This window comes from Dermochelys coriacea, chromosome 12 (genome assembly GCF_009764565.3).
Source record: "Dermochelys coriacea isolate rDerCor1 chromosome 12, rDerCor1.pri.v4, whole genome shotgun sequence".
In the NCBI taxonomy this organism is placed as follows: domain Eukaryota; kingdom Metazoa; phylum Chordata; order Testudines; family Dermochelyidae; genus Dermochelys; species Dermochelys coriacea.
In genome coordinates this window covers 8,280,373-8,298,695 of record NC_050079.1, presented here as the reverse complement: position 1 = coordinate 8,298,695, position 18,323 = coordinate 8,280,373, and the positions used below count along the sequence as shown (strand labels likewise).

The 18,323-nt window shown below is 46.2% G+C and overlaps 1 protein-coding gene across 3 annotated transcripts in view; it reads right to left on the bottom strand.

Annotated features, from left to right (window-relative positions):
* The window catches only part of BBS2 (Bardet-Biedl syndrome 2), a 31,026-nt gene extending 18,971 nt beyond the window's left edge, over nt 1-12,055 (bottom strand). The window contains exons 1-5 of one of the 3 annotated variants that reach the window (XR_006275178.1): nt 11,805-12,030; nt 5,089-5,316; nt 3,456-3,581; nt 3,109-3,171; nt 401-478 (exon numbers count right to left, since the gene is read on the bottom strand). Coding sequence is in view for 2 of the 3 variants with exons in the window: in XM_038367747.2 (XP_038223675.1) it covers nt 401-478; nt 3,109-3,171; nt 3,456-3,581; nt 5,089-5,316; nt 11,805-11,921 (612 nt within the window). In the remaining variant the exon portion in view is untranslated. Of the gene's footprint in view, nt 1-400; nt 479-3,108; nt 3,172-3,455; nt 3,582-5,088; nt 5,317-11,804 lie in introns of all 3 variants that reach the window. The other 2 variants (XM_038367747.2, XM_038367750.2) reach the window with 2 other exon arrangements.
* Nucleotides 12,056-18,323: the final 6,268 nt, after the last annotated feature.

The following is an 18,323-nucleotide window of genomic DNA, read 5'->3' as shown; positions in this document are numbered from 1 at the left end:
TGACCCTGCCTATCCTACGATTTTTGGGGCAAGTATTGTAACCGAATGAGCTCTCTTGTTTACAGCTTCTGACCAAGGGCCTGATCCGTAGCCAATTGATGTCAATGGGATCATTCCAGTGACTTCAGTGTGCTTCAATGGGGCCCTAATTTTCTAACAAACAACATTTTCTTTTTAAAACCTGGCAGACTATCTGTAAAGCAGCACAGCAAAAATCTCAATCCAGATGGTTTAAATCCATTATTAAATTGTAACTTTTTAAAGTGCTAATAAAATAGGAAAGATTAACTAATTAACACAATTGGTCATCATAGTAAAACTAAGCCACTGTAGATTTATGGTGGGCAATATTTTGTACCCCATCTGAGCATAAAATAAACACTGCTTAGAAATAATTTACCTCTGTTTCTGACATTTCTGCCACAATCTCATCTTCTTTGAAAATCCTGATGTCAAAATCCTCAGACCCAACAAGAAGCTAAAAAGAAAGAAAGAATCTTAACACAGTTTATTTAACTCACAGTAACAAAAACAAAGAGACAAGAATTTAGAGACAAGCAGAAAGTTTTTACTGTGTAAACAAATACGCTAGGCCCAGTCTTCAAGAGTATTTAGTGGAGATATGAAAAGTTTGTAAAGTGCTTTGGGACCAAAAGATGCCATAGACTCTCTTTTTGTTCAAATATTATTTACATCTATTTTGACAGTGTAAACTCTAAGAACACATACTAAAATACCTAAGGCAAGGATGAGGGAAAGCACTCTACTACTGCCAGGATACATTCTTGTCTCACTGCCCACAACTCAGTATTAGCATTCATAACTGTAGTTACATACATAAGAAAAATTATATCCTCTGTATTGGGGTAGGGAATCTACAGCTCAGTTGCAACTCTCTAAGAGCTCTCTAAGAGCCAGATTCAAATAGATCATGACCTCCAATGCCAAGCATTAACCATGTTCATATGAGCAGACAGCTGAATGCCATTTTATTTTACAGCACTGATCATCCCATATTCAAAGGCCTCTTGCTCTATGCTGACCCAAAATCAGCTAATCCGAGGGTCCAGTTCATTTTTGCACTGCACCTTAGTGCTTTACACCAGTGCAAAAGTGGGTGCAAAATGCTACCGTTATGATTTAGTGTAAATGATTGTATAACGTGCAGGACAATGTTGACTTCGGCCCTGGTTCTTACTGCTCATGCACTCAGTTTTATCAGTTCCTTTCCTGCACGCTACTTGTTGGAACAGGGAGTCTTAAAGAACAAACAAGGCAATGTGGAAAACCATTTTACAAAGATGGGCAAATGTCATCACCTCCAGTTTATAGAAGTTGAATGACTTGTCCAAGGTCACACAATGAATCAATGGCAGAACCAAGAATACAATTCAGTTCTAACCTGCTCTCTGGTACCCTTCTCCACTGGACCTTGCTAGCCTAGAATCATCTCCAGCATTGCTTAATACATGGCTTTACCTGTCCAGCAGCCCACTCAGTTCCAGCAAATAAGGTTGTGGTGGGGCGGTGCCCCACCGCGAGGCCATATTGGGCTACAGCAGGCCATAGCGGCTGTGCAGACAGGCAGCCAATAAGAGAGGGCCTGTGGGGAGCCAATCAGGGCTGAGAAAGAGGTAGACAATCATGGCCAGGCTAGGCCCTATATAAAGGCTGCCCAGGCAAGAGGTTGACAGTCTCTCCTAGGCTTTCAGAGGATGAAGGTCTGTCTCCTGTGTGAGGAGACTAGCACCAGGGACAGTTCAGTACTGGTCAGGCGGGCGGAGCAGAAGGGAATTCCAGCCTTCTGGTTAGACTTTGGAGTGTGGTTGGCCGTTGTGGCTGGGGTGAAGAGAAGAACTGCTGATAACACACCCCCCTGGAAGTGGGTGAGCATGGACTAGGGGGCACTGCCAGAGGGCAGTGTCCTGAAGAGGACACTGTGAGAAGGGAGCAATGTGGGTCCAGATGCCAATAGAGGGCGAGAGGTGGATGGGACACCACCAGTGGAAGGTGTGCCACGTGGACTGTGCTAATTCATGGAGGTACCAACAGGAGGCACTGTGGTCGTGAGTCCCACCCCTGTCACAAAGTGGAGGAAGAGAGATGAGACTGACGGCAATCCTACAAATAGATTACTTCAGTGAGACCCCTATAGGTGAAGGGTCTGTATATTTGTAAGACTGCGTCATGGGTAGGCAGAAGAAACTCAGATTACATCTGTGGTATGGACATGTCAATGGTACAAATCCTTAGCCCACTAAAAATGAGGTTTTCCCAGGTAATAAAAAGGAAAGGGGAAGTGATCAAGTTTCTAAAAAACGCTGTTTCTATCTCTTATGGATCTTTGAATTTTATAATGAAGGTTGCACACTAGTGTAATAGCCTAATAGGCACAGGGGTCCACACCCACACACTGTAAATACACTATCTGGGCATAACAGTTTTCCCTGCCCTTGCCTTGCCTGGTCTCAATAGCAAGAAGCTTGTTAAAATTATTTTCAGTCTTACACCAATGCAGTGGGAAACAGTTAATCATTGTGTCATTATTGAAAAGATGCACTGTGACTGGATTTGAGAATGGATAAATCAAAAACAAGTCCAACCATAAATGAGATTATTTGTAATACAATTTTACAATTGTCCACTATAATGAATAACATGTTTTCTAACTAACTGTTTCTTTTAGATTTAAACTAATCTAAACAGATCAGTCAATAGGGGGTCCAGCAATCTGGTTGCTTTATGTATTTTTTATATATATTTAATTTTATCTGAGAGAAAATACACACTGTAAAATGCAAAGAATCGCTTCAGAATTATTAGTGATCAACACAGCCAAAGCAAGGCTCCAAATCCTGCAAAGACTTATGTTCATGCTTAACTTTACTCACTGTAACTAGTTGCATTGAAATCACAGTGAAGTTTAATATGTGCATAAGTGTTTGCAGGATCAGGGCCTAAGAAAGGAATATAGCTCCAAGCAGTTACATCTAACCAGCAACATAATGGAGTCAAATATGGTAATTCAGTTATTTTCTTTCAACATAAATTCACTGCAGGACAATACTACAGCTGAAGTCACAGAAGAACCATCCACAACAAACCAACCTCTTTTTTCCCATCACCATCGAAATCACACAATGCTAACGAACGAACATTGTCCCCAGTAACCTAAAATTAAAAGAAAGGAGTCATCAATACTTATGCTAGTTTAGCCTATGACAATTACATTTATGTTCTGAGTTGCCAAGAGAACAAAGACTGTTAGAATATAGTTGGTTCAGGCTCAAATTGTTGTATTTACTAAATAAATTACAAATACACATAGTTTATCATTAATCTTAAATTAAGAAAGATTTCTGAGCTAATCAAAACAATTTAATATTGACTTTATTAAACATAATTTTGATCAAAAATACTCTTGTAGCAGCGTCAAAAGGACTGTGTATCTTTACCGTCCAAAAAAGATCATTTCCTTCATGATCAAAGCCCTGCAGAGCACAGTTTCCACCAATAATAGCAAGAGGAGAGGAAATATCTCCTAGCATTCCAAGCACTATCGCATTAGCTCCATCTGTAACCTGCAGAAAAACATTTAAGGAATATAGAAACATAGGAAAGATTCAGATATACATATGAATACTATACATACATCAGAGAAAGCATCCAGCATTACATTAACCTAATACTGTATGGAATAACTCAGAAGTAATTCATCAGTTACTTTAAACTATTTGTAGCCTAAAAGGTTGAAGCAATAACCAGAAATTAAACAAAATAAAGATAACCAACTTCAAACATAAACAGCAAAATCTGCTGCATTTAATTGTACATGATGAAGGTTGTATGTATGTCACATCTACGGCTTCATGATAAAAATGCAACTTTTAGGGTTTTTCATAATGTGTCACACTCTTTACAACCTTCTGAGCATGTACTCTTCCAAAATTGGCTCTGTTTATATCCTCTGTAGTGGAGTAAGAGAAAGCAACCTGAACTGTTACATTTTCAGTATCTCTTGTTTTATCGTACCCAGAACAGTGTTACCTGTGACGTGCTTAGCAAAGACCTGCTCAGTGCCCCAAAGAATTTATAAACTAAAGTCCTAATCTGACCATGAGATCTGTGGAAGTGCTCCCCCAGGCATGAGCAAAGGCCTGTAGACTTCAATTGGACTTGCACACGAGCAAACCCTTTCATTCCTAGCATCTCACTGTGGGATGGAGGCCATAGGAGGCCCTGATCTTGTAATCAAATCTCCATGGGTTGACCCCTGTGGCCATATAGATTCAAGTGCAGGATTGCGGCCTAACTATAACATGAGACAAATGAGAGTAACAAAAAATGGGGAGACGTTACAGTATTAAGGTAGGTTTCAGATTTTTTACAGATTTTCAGGAGTATTAAGGTAGGTCAACCCAGTTCCTCACATTGGTTAGGATGAAGTTTACAATAAGGTCAGTCTGCAATTACTCAGGCTGGTCGTTAACCTTCTATGTACAAACTCCTTTCCCCACCCGCACACCTGGTTAGTCTTTTTTTAATAATTTTTTATTACCCTGTTTCTAGTTTAAAAAAAAACAAAGAAAATGGTGAAATATTTAATGAACCAATTTTACCTATTTAACCAAAAAATAAGGAATAGTTTGCCCAGAATAATGTAATGTTTTCAATTTTTCCTACAAAATTTGTGAGTCAATGACAAACCCATGACTTTTCCAAAATACTGTTCCAAGCAGACTTAGGATATCGGATTGGAATATATAATTCTACTCTAATGATTTTATTTCAGCTCTGAATATTTTCAAAGGCTTTTAAATTTTGACTTGCAACTGGTATAGCATATTATTAAAAAAACTCACTCACTCACTGACAATGTGTCACATTAGCATTATATTGTCCTCTTAAAAATATAATACTGATTTTCAAAACATGCAAGTCCTCTGCCCAGAAAGTCCTGAATCTAATTATATCACTGATCTGCAAAAAGAAAAGCACAGCAACTGAATAAATAAACTTAGAATCTATGACTCCTAAACTGATTTATAAGAAAGAAAGACATGAAGACTAAGAGTGAAATTAACTTGCCTCTCTGTAAAACAAATCCGAGTTGTTGTACACATCGTAAGCCAACAAATTAGTCTGTGTTCCAACTAGAAGACAATCATAGCCAAGCTGGGGATTCAGCACTCCAGCTGTCAGGCAGCTGACCCCCTGGTTAATGTTGAGAAGAGAAATATCAGAATCCTGGCTGCTTTGCATCATACGATTTGCACTTACATGCTGGCCACGGGCATGAGGATTATGAATAAAAACCTGTAAAAACAAAGTGTACATTTCAAAGATTGTTCTAAACCCTGCTAGCCACCACATATATTCAGAAGTGGTAAGAGTTACAGTCTTGGTATTCAGGCACAGGTTCTGGAATCTAACAAAGAGAGATGGACACATTACGATTTTTATTTTTTTGCTGTTGCTGCTTCTTACACCCCCTTTAGGTGCCTTCTACATTACAAAACCAGCAATTTCCAAAGTTTGTTACAAGCACAATTGTGCCAGCTTTGCAGAGGAGTAATGTTGTTAAAACCATTTTGAAAACTGAGACTGACTAATATTAAGTATGTGGTATGCAGTGTAGATGTAGTCGTGTTGATCATAGAATATTAGAGAGACAAGATGGGTGAGGTAGTATCTTTTACTGGACCAACTTCTGTTAGTGAGAGAAGCAGGCTTTTGAGCCACACCGAGCTCTTCTTCACATCTGAAGAGTTCTGTGTGGCTCAAAAGCCTGTTTCTCTCACCAACAGAAGTTGGTCCAATAAAAGATATTACTTCATCCATCTTTTCTCTCTAGTATTTAGAATGATTATTTTTAAAATATTAAAGTTATGCCCCATCTCTCCTGGTAATGGTATTAGCAAAAACAGGGCTATTATAGTAATTTATGTGCTATACGCAAGTAGCACAATATCACATGAGATTGGAAAATCATTAGCCTCCTTTTTCTGTATTTATCATCTTCAAGGTTAAATGCTTTAATAGAATAATTAATCCAAGCCCAATTAACACAAATGCCTAGAAGCAGTGTTTACCCCCAACGTTTCTTGTGTTAAAACCCAAATAAAGTTTTACACCACAATCCTGCAATTGGATCTATACAGCCAAAGCACTGTCTGTGTCGAGACCCGCTGTAATCCAGGGCTCTCTGCATATGCAAAAGGCTTCACTCAAACAGATCTGATTCAGGGCCTGGAACCTTAGTTTGCAAATGGAAGTGATTGGATTTAAAAGCAGAACTTTGAAGACAAAGGTATTATACTCCTACTCACACATTCGAATGCATTTACTACAGTTTTTTAACAATAAAATACATACCAATCCCCATCTCCTTCAAAAGGGAAGGAAAAAAAATTATGTTTGCAGCCAATCACTCTGTTTGTGTATTATATTCCTTTCGCCTACCATTTTTCTAAATAGACCCTTCTCTATTTAGATTTCAAGGCCTTTGGGGAAGGGACTGTCTACCATTTTGTCTATACAGTGCATAATATAATGGATCCCTGTTCTTGATTGGTCCCTAGTCACTCCCGTAATGCAAATAAATAATACTAATAGAAAGCTTGGGAACTACAGGAGTGAACCGTGTGCAAATTGCAGCAGCCTAAGTGCAACATTTCTATGCTTTTGAAGGTTTATGTTTCAGCCTATCTTTTATTCTAACACAATTGTGTTAAACTTCCTTTGTTGGGTTTAAAACTGTTGTGGAGCTTGCACTCAAAGTTTTCCAGTGTTGCAAAGTAGTCATCTGACGATTTACAACAAACATGCATTTCCTTTAACACTGCAACATCTCCAGAGTTAAGGCAGTGAGGATGCTAATTTCCATTACAATAACTGAGAACAGTATATTGGAAATTAAGTTTCCAATGTTGTCTTTCTATGTTTTCAGATAGCTTCAGTGCCTCTGCTGATGATCATGGCTTTCCCCAAGCAGCAGCACCATGAAATTAACAAGACTCTAGTCCTTTGCAGGGCCCTTAAGAATCCTGTGGGCACCAGTGACCATTTCATTCTGCAGCTGCTATTTCAAAAAAGCAAGGAGCACTGACACAGACACTGGAGGAAGTTACAGAAGATCAGGACCCAAAAAGCTTGATATAAGCAACTGAAGGTCTGCTTTTAGCCATACCAGAACTGAAAAAAAAAGCTTCACTGATTTAAATGTACGTATTTTATAACTTGTTAAAATACAAAAAATGAAACATCAGAAGCAATCAAAACATTGAATAATGATGGGGTAAACAAACAAGTTAAAACGTGAGAAAAACAGTCACATGACCTTCCAGAATCTAAAGTCTAATCTAACAACATACATTAGCGCAAATCTTTAAAATATCACGAAGGTGCCAAATGAACTGAAGTGATGTATTTCAGAGTAGCAGCCATGTTAGTCTGTATTCGCAAAAAGAAAGGAGGACTTGTGGCACCTTAGAGACTAAAATTTATTTGAGCATAAGCTTTCGTGAGCTACAGCTCACTTCATCGGATGCATTAATTTAACTGTTTTATGGCCTGATCCTGCTATGTACTAAACATATTCCATTTGATGCTCAGCACCCTCAATTCAGGCAACAGGAGTTGCAGGTATTAAGCACATTGCAGAATCATGCTCTTGGGGGAAAGGGTCAACGTTAGCCTTTAAACACACAACCCAATTTCCTCACTGTTGCAGCTCTACTGGTGGCAGCAATGATTGGGAGATCTAGTGAAGACCAACCACTTGTGTTTTAACCAGTGTTTCATCTAATGCTGCAGATGATACGATGGTTAAACACCAGCAGAATGCAACACTGGGAAATTTTAGATCAATAATTCTAGGGTAGACAAGCCTACTGTGGGGCTGCAATGTTGTTGCCAAGATACAAGAGCCAAAAATATTAATGGTAAATAAAAGCTTCTGGCTATCAGCCTGTATAATACTGGACAGGCTGCTAAAAGAGAGGGGGGGTTTTGAGGATAATTTATTTATTTCATGGTTTCACATTTCCATTTTCTAAGAATGAGTCAATTTTCAGCAATCAGAAGGTATCATAAAATCAACCCCAACAGACAGCAAATCTTTCCAGGCCCAATCCTGCTCCCACTGAAGTCAATGCCAAAATTCTCATTGGCTTCACTGATTGTAGGATCAGCTCCCTGGTCCTCAAGTGACATCCTTTAAAGCAGTGTTTCCCAAACTTGGGATGCCGCTTGTGCAGGGAAAGCCCCTGGCGGGCCTGGCCGGTTTGTTTACCTGCCACGTCCGCAGGTTTGGCCAATCCCGGCTCCCACTGGCCGCTGTTCACCGTGCCCAGAGCTGGGATTGGCCAAACCTGTGGACACAGCAAGTAAACAAACTGCCGGGCCGCCAGGGGCTTTCCCTGCACAAGCGGTGTCCCAAGTTTGGGAAACACTGCTTTAAAGGGACGAGAAGAGGAAAGAGTTGTGTGTCATGTATTTTTGCTGAGTTGGCTTAGGCAATACCAGACCCATCCACAAGCAGCACTGCGCCCAAGTACAAGCTGTGTGAAAGCAGCATCTCATCCTTCTTTCTGTAAAAGAAAAGCAAGCCAAAGCCCCTAGGGACACCTCAGGGAGGAGAAAAAAGGAGGCTTGTAAGAATCATGTGCATGGAAAAACAAGGCTTTTAGCTGACACTAAAGCCCTGGCAGACATGAGCCAAAAATCATTTTCAGATTAGGCGTTTTCATTTATTCTTGTAGGAGCATTGTTTAGTTTGGGTTTTTCTACCCTGGAAGTTACTGTGTATGACAAACAATGAAGAGTCATTTCACAGCAAAGGGTTGCAAGGGAAGGTGTGGCAGCTGACATCATATTTGTGCCTATTGCTGTTGGCATGGAAAGAAATGGGTTTGTGTTTGTTGCTCCGATCAGTGCAAGCTTTGCAAGGTTTACTGTGGGTATGAATTAATGGTCTGATTTTCACAGGTCATGAACACCCACAGATCGCACTGAAGTCAACAGATGCCAGGGGAGCAGGGAGACTCTGTGCCTAGGGGGTGTGGTCCCTGTGCCTAAGGGTGCCTCAGCGAGGCAAGTGTCCCTGTGGCAGGGACTGGGGATGTCAGAGTGAGTGGGTGGAGGTCCCCATGTTTTAAGTTTCTCCATGGTGAGGGAGCCCCATAGCAGGGATTGGGGGAGTCTCTGTGGGGCAGATGTTCCTGTGCCTATCGGTGCTTCTGTAAGGGGTCCCCGTGGTGGGGAGCAGGGAGGCATCTCAGGGGGGCCTTGGGTCTATGGGTGTCTCTGGCAGGGATTGGGAGCAGTCTCCAAGGTAGGGTCCCCGTGTCTATGGCTGTCTCTGTGGAGGGGTCCCTCGGTCCAGGGGTTTCTCCATGGAAGGGACTGGGGGATATGTCAGGAGTGGGTGTCTGTGTCTGTGGGTGTCTCCATGGGGATCCCTGTGGCAGGGAGTGAGGGCAGTCTCGGGGGGGGTCCCCATGTCCAAGGGGGTTCCTGTGTCAGGGCTTGGGAGAGTCTCAAGGAAGTCCCCATGGCAAGAAGTAGTGGCAGTCTCAGAGGGTTCCTATATGCAGGGAGTGGGACTGTCTCCCTGGGGTTCCTCATGGCAGACACTGGGGGGCAGTCTCAGGGGGACCCCGTGTGCAGGGCTGTCTCCATGGGAGATTCCTGTGGAGGGAAGTGGGGGCAGTCTTGGGGGGGTCCCCATGTGCCGGGAGTGAGAGCAGTCTCAGGGCGTCCCCATGTGCAGGGCTGTCTCCCTGGGGGTCCCTGTGGCAGGGAACAGGAGCAGTCTTGGGGTTGGGGGATGTCCCAGTAGTGGGGAGCAGGGACAGTCTCGGGGGGGGGGGAGCAGGGGCAATGTCAGGGGGGCGGTTTCAGGCGGATGTCCCAATGGCGGAGAGCAGGGGCAGTGTTGGGGATTGGGATAGCCCGGTGGCGGGGGGGGGGTGTGGCAGGGAGCAGGGGCAGTGTTGGGGGAAGGTTTCAGGGGGGATGTCCCAGTCTTGGGGGGGGGGATGGCAGGGAGTGGGGCAGTGCCCCAATGGCGGGGAGCAGGGGGAATGTCGGGGGCGGGTGGAATATCCCAATGGCGGAGAATGGGGGCAGTGTGTGGGGGTGAGATAGCCCAGTGGAGGGGAATGGGGGCAGTGTCGGGGGAAGGTTTCGGGGGGGATGCCCTAATGGCGGGGAGCGGGGGCAGTGGCGGGGGGGATATCCCAGTGGTGGGGACGGGGGCAGGGAGCGGGGGCGGATATCCCAGTGGCGGGAGGCAGGGAGCGGGGGCAGAGCTGGTGGGGGGATATCCCAGTGGCGGGGAGCGGGGGCAGAGCGGAGGGGGATATCCCAGGGGCGGGGGGTGGGGAGCGGGGGGGTATCCCAGTGGCAGGTAGCGGGGGCAATGGCGGGGGGCAGGGAGACGGGGCAGAGCCGGGGGGGGAAATCCCAGTGGCAGGGGGCAGGGAGCGGAGGCAGTGTCGGTGGGGGGGGGATATCCCAGTGGCGGGGGGCAGGGAGCAGGGGCAGAGCCGGCAGGAGGATATCCCAGTGGCAGGGGGCAGGGAGTGGGGGCAGAGCGGGGGGGGATATCCCAGTAGCGGGGAAAGCGGGCAGAACTGGGGGTGGGGGCAGTGGCGGGGGGTGGGGAGCAGGGGCAGAGCGGGGGGGGATATCCCAGTGGCGGGGGGTGGGGAGCGGGGGCAGAGCGGGGGGTATCCCAGTGGCGGGGGAGCGGGGGCAGAGCAGGGGGGGATATCCAGTGGCGGGGGGTGATGGGAGCGGGTGGGTATCCCAGTGCCGGGGGCAGAGCCGGGGGGTATCCCAGTGCGGGGAAGCAGGGGCAGAGCAGGGGGGGGATATCCCAGTGCGGGGGTTGGGAGCGGGGGCAGAGCGGGGGGGTATCCCATGGCGGGGGCATAGCCGGGGGGGGTATCCCAGGGGCTGGGGGATATCCCGGGGGCGGGGGTGGGGAGCGGGGGCAGGGCAGGGGGGGAGATATCCCCGGGGCGGGGGTGGGGAGCGGGGGGGGGAGATATCCCAGTGGCGGGGGTTGTGAGCAGGGGCTGGTGGGGTGATATCCCAGTGGCGGGGGTGGGGATCGGGGCAGAGCAGGTGGGGGGTATTCCCAGTGGCGGGAATCGGGGCAGAGCCGGGGGGTATCCCAGTTGGCGGGGGTGGTGAATGCGGGGGCAGAGCGGGGGGTAGCCCAGTGCGGGAAGCGGGGGGCAGAGCAAGGGGGGGTAGATCCCAGTGTGCGGGGGGTGGGGAGCGGGGGCAGAGCCGGGGGGATATCCCAGTGGCGGGGGGTGGGAGCGGGGGCAGGGCGGGGGGTATCCCAGGGGCGGGGAGCGGGGGCAGAGCGGGGGGGGGGGTATCCCAGTGGCGGGGGGTGGGGAGCGGGGGCAGGGCGGGGGGTATCCCAGGGGCGGGGAGCGGGGGCAGAGCGGGGGGGTATCCCAGTGGCGGGGGGTGGGGAGCGGGGGCAGGGCGGGGGGTATCCCAGTGGCGGGGGCAGAGCCGGGGGGGTATCCCAGTGGCGGGGGGTGGGGAGCGGGGGCAGAGCGGGGGGGGATATCCCAGTGGCGGGGGGCGGGGAGCAGGGGCGGGTGGGGGGATATCCCAGTGGCGGGGGGTGGGGAGCGGGGGCAGAGCAGGGGGGGGGTATCCCAGTGGCGGGGGGTGGGGAGCGGGGGCAGGGCGGGGGGTATCCCAGGGGCGGGGAGCGGGGCAGTCCCGGGGGGCCCGAGGCGGGGGGCGGCTGTGCGGCGGCCCGGGGCGGTCACCTTGCCCGCTTGGGTGGCGCCCGCCAGGCACGGGTGGGTCCCATCGTACTTGCCCAGCGCCACCATGCGGGGCAGGATCCGGTGGTTGAGCTTCAGGGTGAACACGGGCACCAGCATCGCGGCGGCCTCCGGGCCGGGCAGCAGCCGGGCAACCGCCACTCGGGCCCCGCCGGCCCAGCGCGCCGCGGCCTAGCGCTGCCTCCGCCCCGCTCCGGCGGGGTAGGCGCCGTGTCGACGCCGCAGCGTCAGCCGCGGGCCGGGCTGCGGGGGGAGCGGGCGGGAGGCGGATGGGCCGAGGGGGCAGTTGGCAAGGGAAGCAGGAGGTGGGGCAGTTGGCAGTGGGGTGGGGCAGTTGGCAAGGGAAGGAGGAGGGGGGGCAGTTGGCAGTGGGGTGGGGCAGTTGGCAAGGGAAGCAGGAGGTGGGGCAGTTGGCAGTGGGGTGGGGCAGTTGGCAAGGGAAGGAGGAGGGGGGGCAGTTGGCAGTGGGGTGGGGCAGTTGGCAAGGGAAGCAGGAGGGGGGGCAGTTGGCAGTGGGGTGGGGCAGTTGGCAAGGGAAGCAGGAGGTGGGGCAGTTGGCAGTGGGGTGGGGCAGTTGGCAAGGGAAGGAGGAGGTGGGGCAGTTGGCAGTGGGGTGGGGCAGTTGGCAAGGGAAGCAGGAGGTGGGGCAGTTGGCAGTGGGGTGGGGCAGTTGGCAGGGAAGCAGGAGGTGGGGCAGTTGGCAGTGGGTGGGGCAGTTGGCAAGGGAAGCAGGAGGTGGGGCAGTTGGCAGTGGGGTGGGGCAGTTGGCAAGGGAAGCAGGAGGTGGGGCAGTTGGCAGTGGGGTGGGGCAGTTGGCAAGGGAAGGAGGAGGTGGAAACAGCTGCCAAAGGAAGTCTGGGCAGATCTGGGTCAGTGTATGATGAAGAGGGGAATTAAGAGGGAGAAGTGGAGTCAGGAGAATAGAGCCAGCTCTGCTCATCCAAAATACCCAGGTACCGATTTCAGTGGAATCTCCTGGTAACCGCCGTGGCGTTCTTCCCAATAGCCGTATCCTATGCACTAGAGCACATGATGCCCGATGGCGGGAAGCCAGGGCCAGTGTGTTCCCATTCAGATCCAGTGCCCGGTCTTGCATCCTATTCTAATCCTGACAGTGTATGACTTGGGGCAAATCACGACCCTCTGTCTCATTCCCATCAGTAAAATAGGCTAACAATACCTCCCCACAGGGTAACATTTACTGATATTATTCTCCTTTTTACTGGCACTCCATCTTTCTTTACCGAGGAAAATTTCAAGCCAAGAAAAAAGCCTGTAGAAACCAAATATGTATTAAAATATACCATATAGCTTGGGAAAGGGCAACTTCAAAGCAATTTTGCGTTTATGCTGCTTCTGTTTATGTGGCTTTTTGTCGATTTCTACAGAATCCATAATATCTAGCATTAGGAAAAATGTGTACATCTAGATTCCATAGGGCAAGTACTCAATACTAAATCTGAAGATTTAAGGTACATTAATAATAGTACTTTGCACTTCTGGGACGCTTCCTACTGAGCCCCATCAAATTACTTTACAGACATTAGGGGAAATTGCACTTGCTCACATAAAGCCCAAATATTAGGAGTGGAGAGGTGAAATCCAACCCAATCCAGGCCAGATGGACGCTCCCTGCGGCTGCTGTTCCTTCAGCCTAGGACTGCAGTAGCAATAACCCCTCCCTCCACAAGCATTGCCCGGTTTAAGGTCGTATTAACATTGATCAGTGGGCCCTCCCTGAATCCATCCACAAAGTACCTTTCATGCTGGCATATATAAAATCGATATAGACACTCTTCCCACAGCAGGGGCACTCGTCAGCAGGGATCCTATAAATGCATTTGCGAGGGAAAAACAGAATTTGCATTTTTACAGAGAATCTTTAGTTTTTATGACTGCCGCCTGGGGCTGACAGCCCAAGCCCAAGTCACCTAGGGCCGACTGCCCAGAGCTCCAGCTGCCCAGGGCTGGCGGCCCAGGGCTGACCACCCGAGCCCCCACAGCCCATATCATTGTAATCATGGATTTTTATGGTTTTTTGTTTTTGTTTTTTTAATCGGAGAATTTTGTGGGTTTTTTTTTTAATCACAGAAAACTAGGATCTGTGCTCATCAGCCAGCTGTCTCTATGCAGGTTTTCAGTGGAGTGGAGGGCCTTACTCCAACATTAAATTTCACCCTCATTCAATTAAGTCTCACAATGTCCCTGTGAGCTAGGATAGTGTTATCCATATTTTACAAACAGGGAAACTGACACACAGGGCTATTATGGCCCAGATTCAGTGAAGCACTGAAGCGAGTGCTTAACTTTAAATATGTGAGTAATCCCACCCTTAGTCATTTCGTAAAGCGTGTGCTTCACTGCTTTGCTGAAATTGGGCCTAAATGATTTTCCCAAGGTCACACAGTGACTTGGTGGTACAGTTGGGAATAGTACAAGCTTTAACAATGCCCAGTTCTGTGCTTTAGCCATCAAATCATCTATTCCATAGCTAATCCACCCTTCAGAGCCATATTTGAGAACATTTCAACACTATTTTGCCATTTTTTACTAACAGTTGTTGATGTTTGCTTACCATCAGTCAAACAGAACACGAGCATGTGTTCTTGGGACAGGATTGAAACACGGCATCTGACCACATAAGGATGAGTAACATGTTGGTGCAAGTATTCACATTGTGTACTGGATTTGAAGTAAAAAAACGTTTGAGGGTCCAGAGGCAAATTGGGGTAGAAAACGTAACTGATTTATCAAAAATCTTCATTAAAATGCACAGGCAGAAGAGCTGGAGTCCAATCTACTCTCTGCAGTGAAATATCAAGGAATATTTCTGAAGCAGAGCTAGGAGGCAAAGGTCTGTTAAGCAAAGCTAGGTTATGGGGTTGGCTGGCAGGAAAATCAGGCCATTCAGTAAGGTTGGGGTATGAAGAGCAGTCTTTTTAGGGATAGTCTGTCCAAGGCTGCAAGGTCTTATTGATGTGATTTTTAGAAGTGATCTAAAATGCTTTGAACAATAAGATGGTTAGGTTTTAAAAAGAACAGAACAATATAATTACCATGAATAACTTTTGAAGCTGACATAATTATAAAGGTATTCAACTCTCAGGCTTTAGGGTATGAGCCAGTTGTCTGCAGAGATCAAGAAGGAAAATTTCCTCCTTCTGCATTGTACAACTGGTGAGGTGCATTATGGAAGGTTTTCATCTTTCTCACAAGTATCATTTGTTGGCTGCTGCCAGAAGCACTATACCACGCTCGATAAACTAATGGTCTGGTCCACTGGGAAAAGTCTTTGTGCCTGCTCAATTTTTCTTCCTTTCTCTAAAAAGACTTTCAAATCATTTGCATGAAAAAGTTAAGTTGCTTTTAGAAAAGCCAGTTAGCACTTCCTGATTCGCATCTAGAAATAGGTAGGATATAACCCCCTGATTGCTAATTTTATGGACTGCATTATAAAACCCTGTGATTTTTTGTTTGTAGGACATTGGTCAACAGTAGCTGTACTGTTCTGAATTTGAATGATAAGATCTCAAAGGGAGCATTCATGTGAAAAACAACAAAACAATCAATACAAACTGGGTTGCACATTGCAGGCCTGGCTTTGGTTCAAGTTTAGGTGAAATTATGCGACTCTAAATGTGGAAACAAGCTTTTGCTTTTTGAATAGTTTTTATGAAGTCTTCTGGAAACTATCTAAATGTGTCACTATATTGTCTAATAATGAGGCAGATGCTGTATGCAGCATATTAAAGAGAAGTTTTTCCTTTTTTGTAACTGTTGTGGATAAGTACAACTTTCAAGTCTAGTCTTGCAAACTGTTGTAGCCAATGAGATGCCTCGTGTGAGTAAGGGTTTGCATAACAGTCCATGGGCATAATGCCAGCATAAACTCTAATCATCAACAGGTCGTTTCAAAAGTCCAGAAACTACTACTGTCCTTTCAGGGAATGTAACAGCAAAATCATTAGTCCAAGGCCTGGGAATTTGGAGTATGTTCTTTCATGATGGTGTAAAGTCAATCAAGTGGAGCTATTAAAAGGAAAAAAACTATGCTAATGTAATGTTACAGATAGGTAAAATTTTAAACACATGGAAATTCAAGTTTATAGTGTGTTCTCGTTCGCGTGCGCTCTCTCTCTCTCTCGTTATATATATAATATGGCCTAACATATATATTATTTTTATGTCACTGTTATAAGGTGTTAATGTATATAATCTGGCTGAATTATGGTTGTTTATAGAGCTGTAATTTAGAATTTCCTGGTTTGGGGGCTTTTAAAATCCAAACCGTAATTTTTCTTTTCTGTCATTTTTGAATTTATTTCCCTTGGTTTAAAAAGTGTGATCCTGTATACATATAAGAGCCACGTGCCTTTAGCTGACTACTATCTTAAGTGCAGAATCAATCACAGTTCTGCTAGACTCTAAGCCTGCATCTGGATCTGGGCAGGCAGATTCCTGTGCCCACACAGATCCAGTTGTAAGACTGGGGTCTTAGCATTTTATTCTTTTTTCTATGAAAATAAATGTCAGCTATCGATATATAAATATGACACCATCCTGATGTTTTCTCAGGTGTGAGTAGTTGAATTACCACTCTGGAACCTAAAATGGTTTTGCGTAATTGTGTGGAAAAACAAGTTTTGGTATATAAGTAGGTGCATTCAAATCCATTGGCTGCCTCCATACAGATATCAGTGTCTTTAGTTAGACAGCACTCATGCAGCATCTGGGGAAAAAATTTGGACTGTAGGCCGCAAAGACACAGCACCCCTCAAACATGAGAAACAATGGAACTGAGAGAGAATCTATACCAGCTAGCAGTTGTAGCAGGCTTTTATCTGCCTTGTAGGTCAGCCAGAAGAGGGAGACAGTCACAGCCATGTGATCTGGTAATTAATTGCATTAAGAGAGAACAGCCATACAAAATACACACCATCCATTGTTTGCTGAAAGTAAAATTATTTAAAAATATTTTCATAGATCTACTAACAAAATGTTAGAGGGACATGCTACATAGGAAAAAGGTGAGGGTAAAGGTTCTGAATGTGTTTCTCATACAAGACACCTTTGAATAAAAGGGTTTTTTTTTAAGTATCTCTCAACAAAGCTGATTTTTGACCCATTTAAAAAAAATAAATTTGTTAATTCAATTCCAGAGCTCAGTCTTCTAATCCATTCGGCATTGATTTCATTTTTTAAAAGGTTTTCATATGAAATATTATCCGCTATTGAGCTGTTCTAAATCACAGCATCTATCTAGGGACCCTTCTCCCCTACTTTTATTTCCTTTTAAATCCCTGGAGCAGCCTTTAGGCATCAGCATAGAGACAAAGGGTTTACTGTAGTTGTTTTGTAACAGAATATCCCACAGCAAAAGCAAAGTCATTGCTAATGTATTGCAAGCCTATACCTCGGGAGCAACTGAACCAATGTAATGAGATTTTTAAATGGCTTAGTGTTCTTCATGAATTCACACCACGGTTCATAGTACTTGTACTACCTCTACTGTAGAGTTTACAACAGTGACAAGTGTACCACCCAGGACCAAATCTTAGGAGTGGACAACCTGGGCTTCCCATGCACTTGCGTACTGTGGTGATGATTTCCAAAGGATATAGCAACTTGTAATGCTGTAACCTGTGTCAGAAGATTTCAAAGTGGGGTTGGAATGATCTCATGTTATCACTCTGTGGTGGAAGTGTTTTTTCCCATATAGTGCTGCTTTGCTATTTTACGCTAGTGTGTTCCTGTTCTTGTGCTTGAAATAAGTGGATGATCTTGGCACCTATATTTTATTTCTTTTGATATCTAAAATTTGATATCTAAAAACTCAGTGAGCACATGTAGATATTAGCAAATATATTCATTAACAACCTGGCAGGCAAATAAAGGACCATTACTAATTAAACTACTTGAGCATATATCACAGTATGTATAGCACATTCCAGCACTTGCAATATCAGTAACAACAGCTAGAACTTTTCAAGAAAGCTTAGTAAAGTGCTTCAACCCTGACCTGGAGGGACAATCTCCAGAGGTTACCAGGGCTGAAACTGCCAAAAAAGGTGCCAGTTATGATGGTTTTTCAGTCAGAGGTGAGGGCTCAGCACCTTACATGCTCAGGGATGCCCAGTTCATCAAAGGAGGTTGTAGGATTAGACCCTATATCTATGCACTGATTTCATCCCACTCCCCTCCTCTGTTTGAACCCTACACAGTGTCACGGTTCAAGGCAACTGCATCTGTATTCTCCATCTATAGTGCCGTGAGGGCACACGCTCCAGGCTCCTCACCCATCACTTCTCTTGGGCAGAGCCCCGTTGTCTCTCTCCCTCCTCATCTGGGTTGTTTCCAGGCTTCACAGTTCCCTGGCTACACTGTGATATCCCCAGCAAGCCAGACTGCCTAAAGAGGCCAGTGTCTGAGCTTTTCTTTCTCTCCAAAGGCGATGAACAGTGGTGATTGCCAGCAGTTATAAGTTATCACACCACTCTTTAT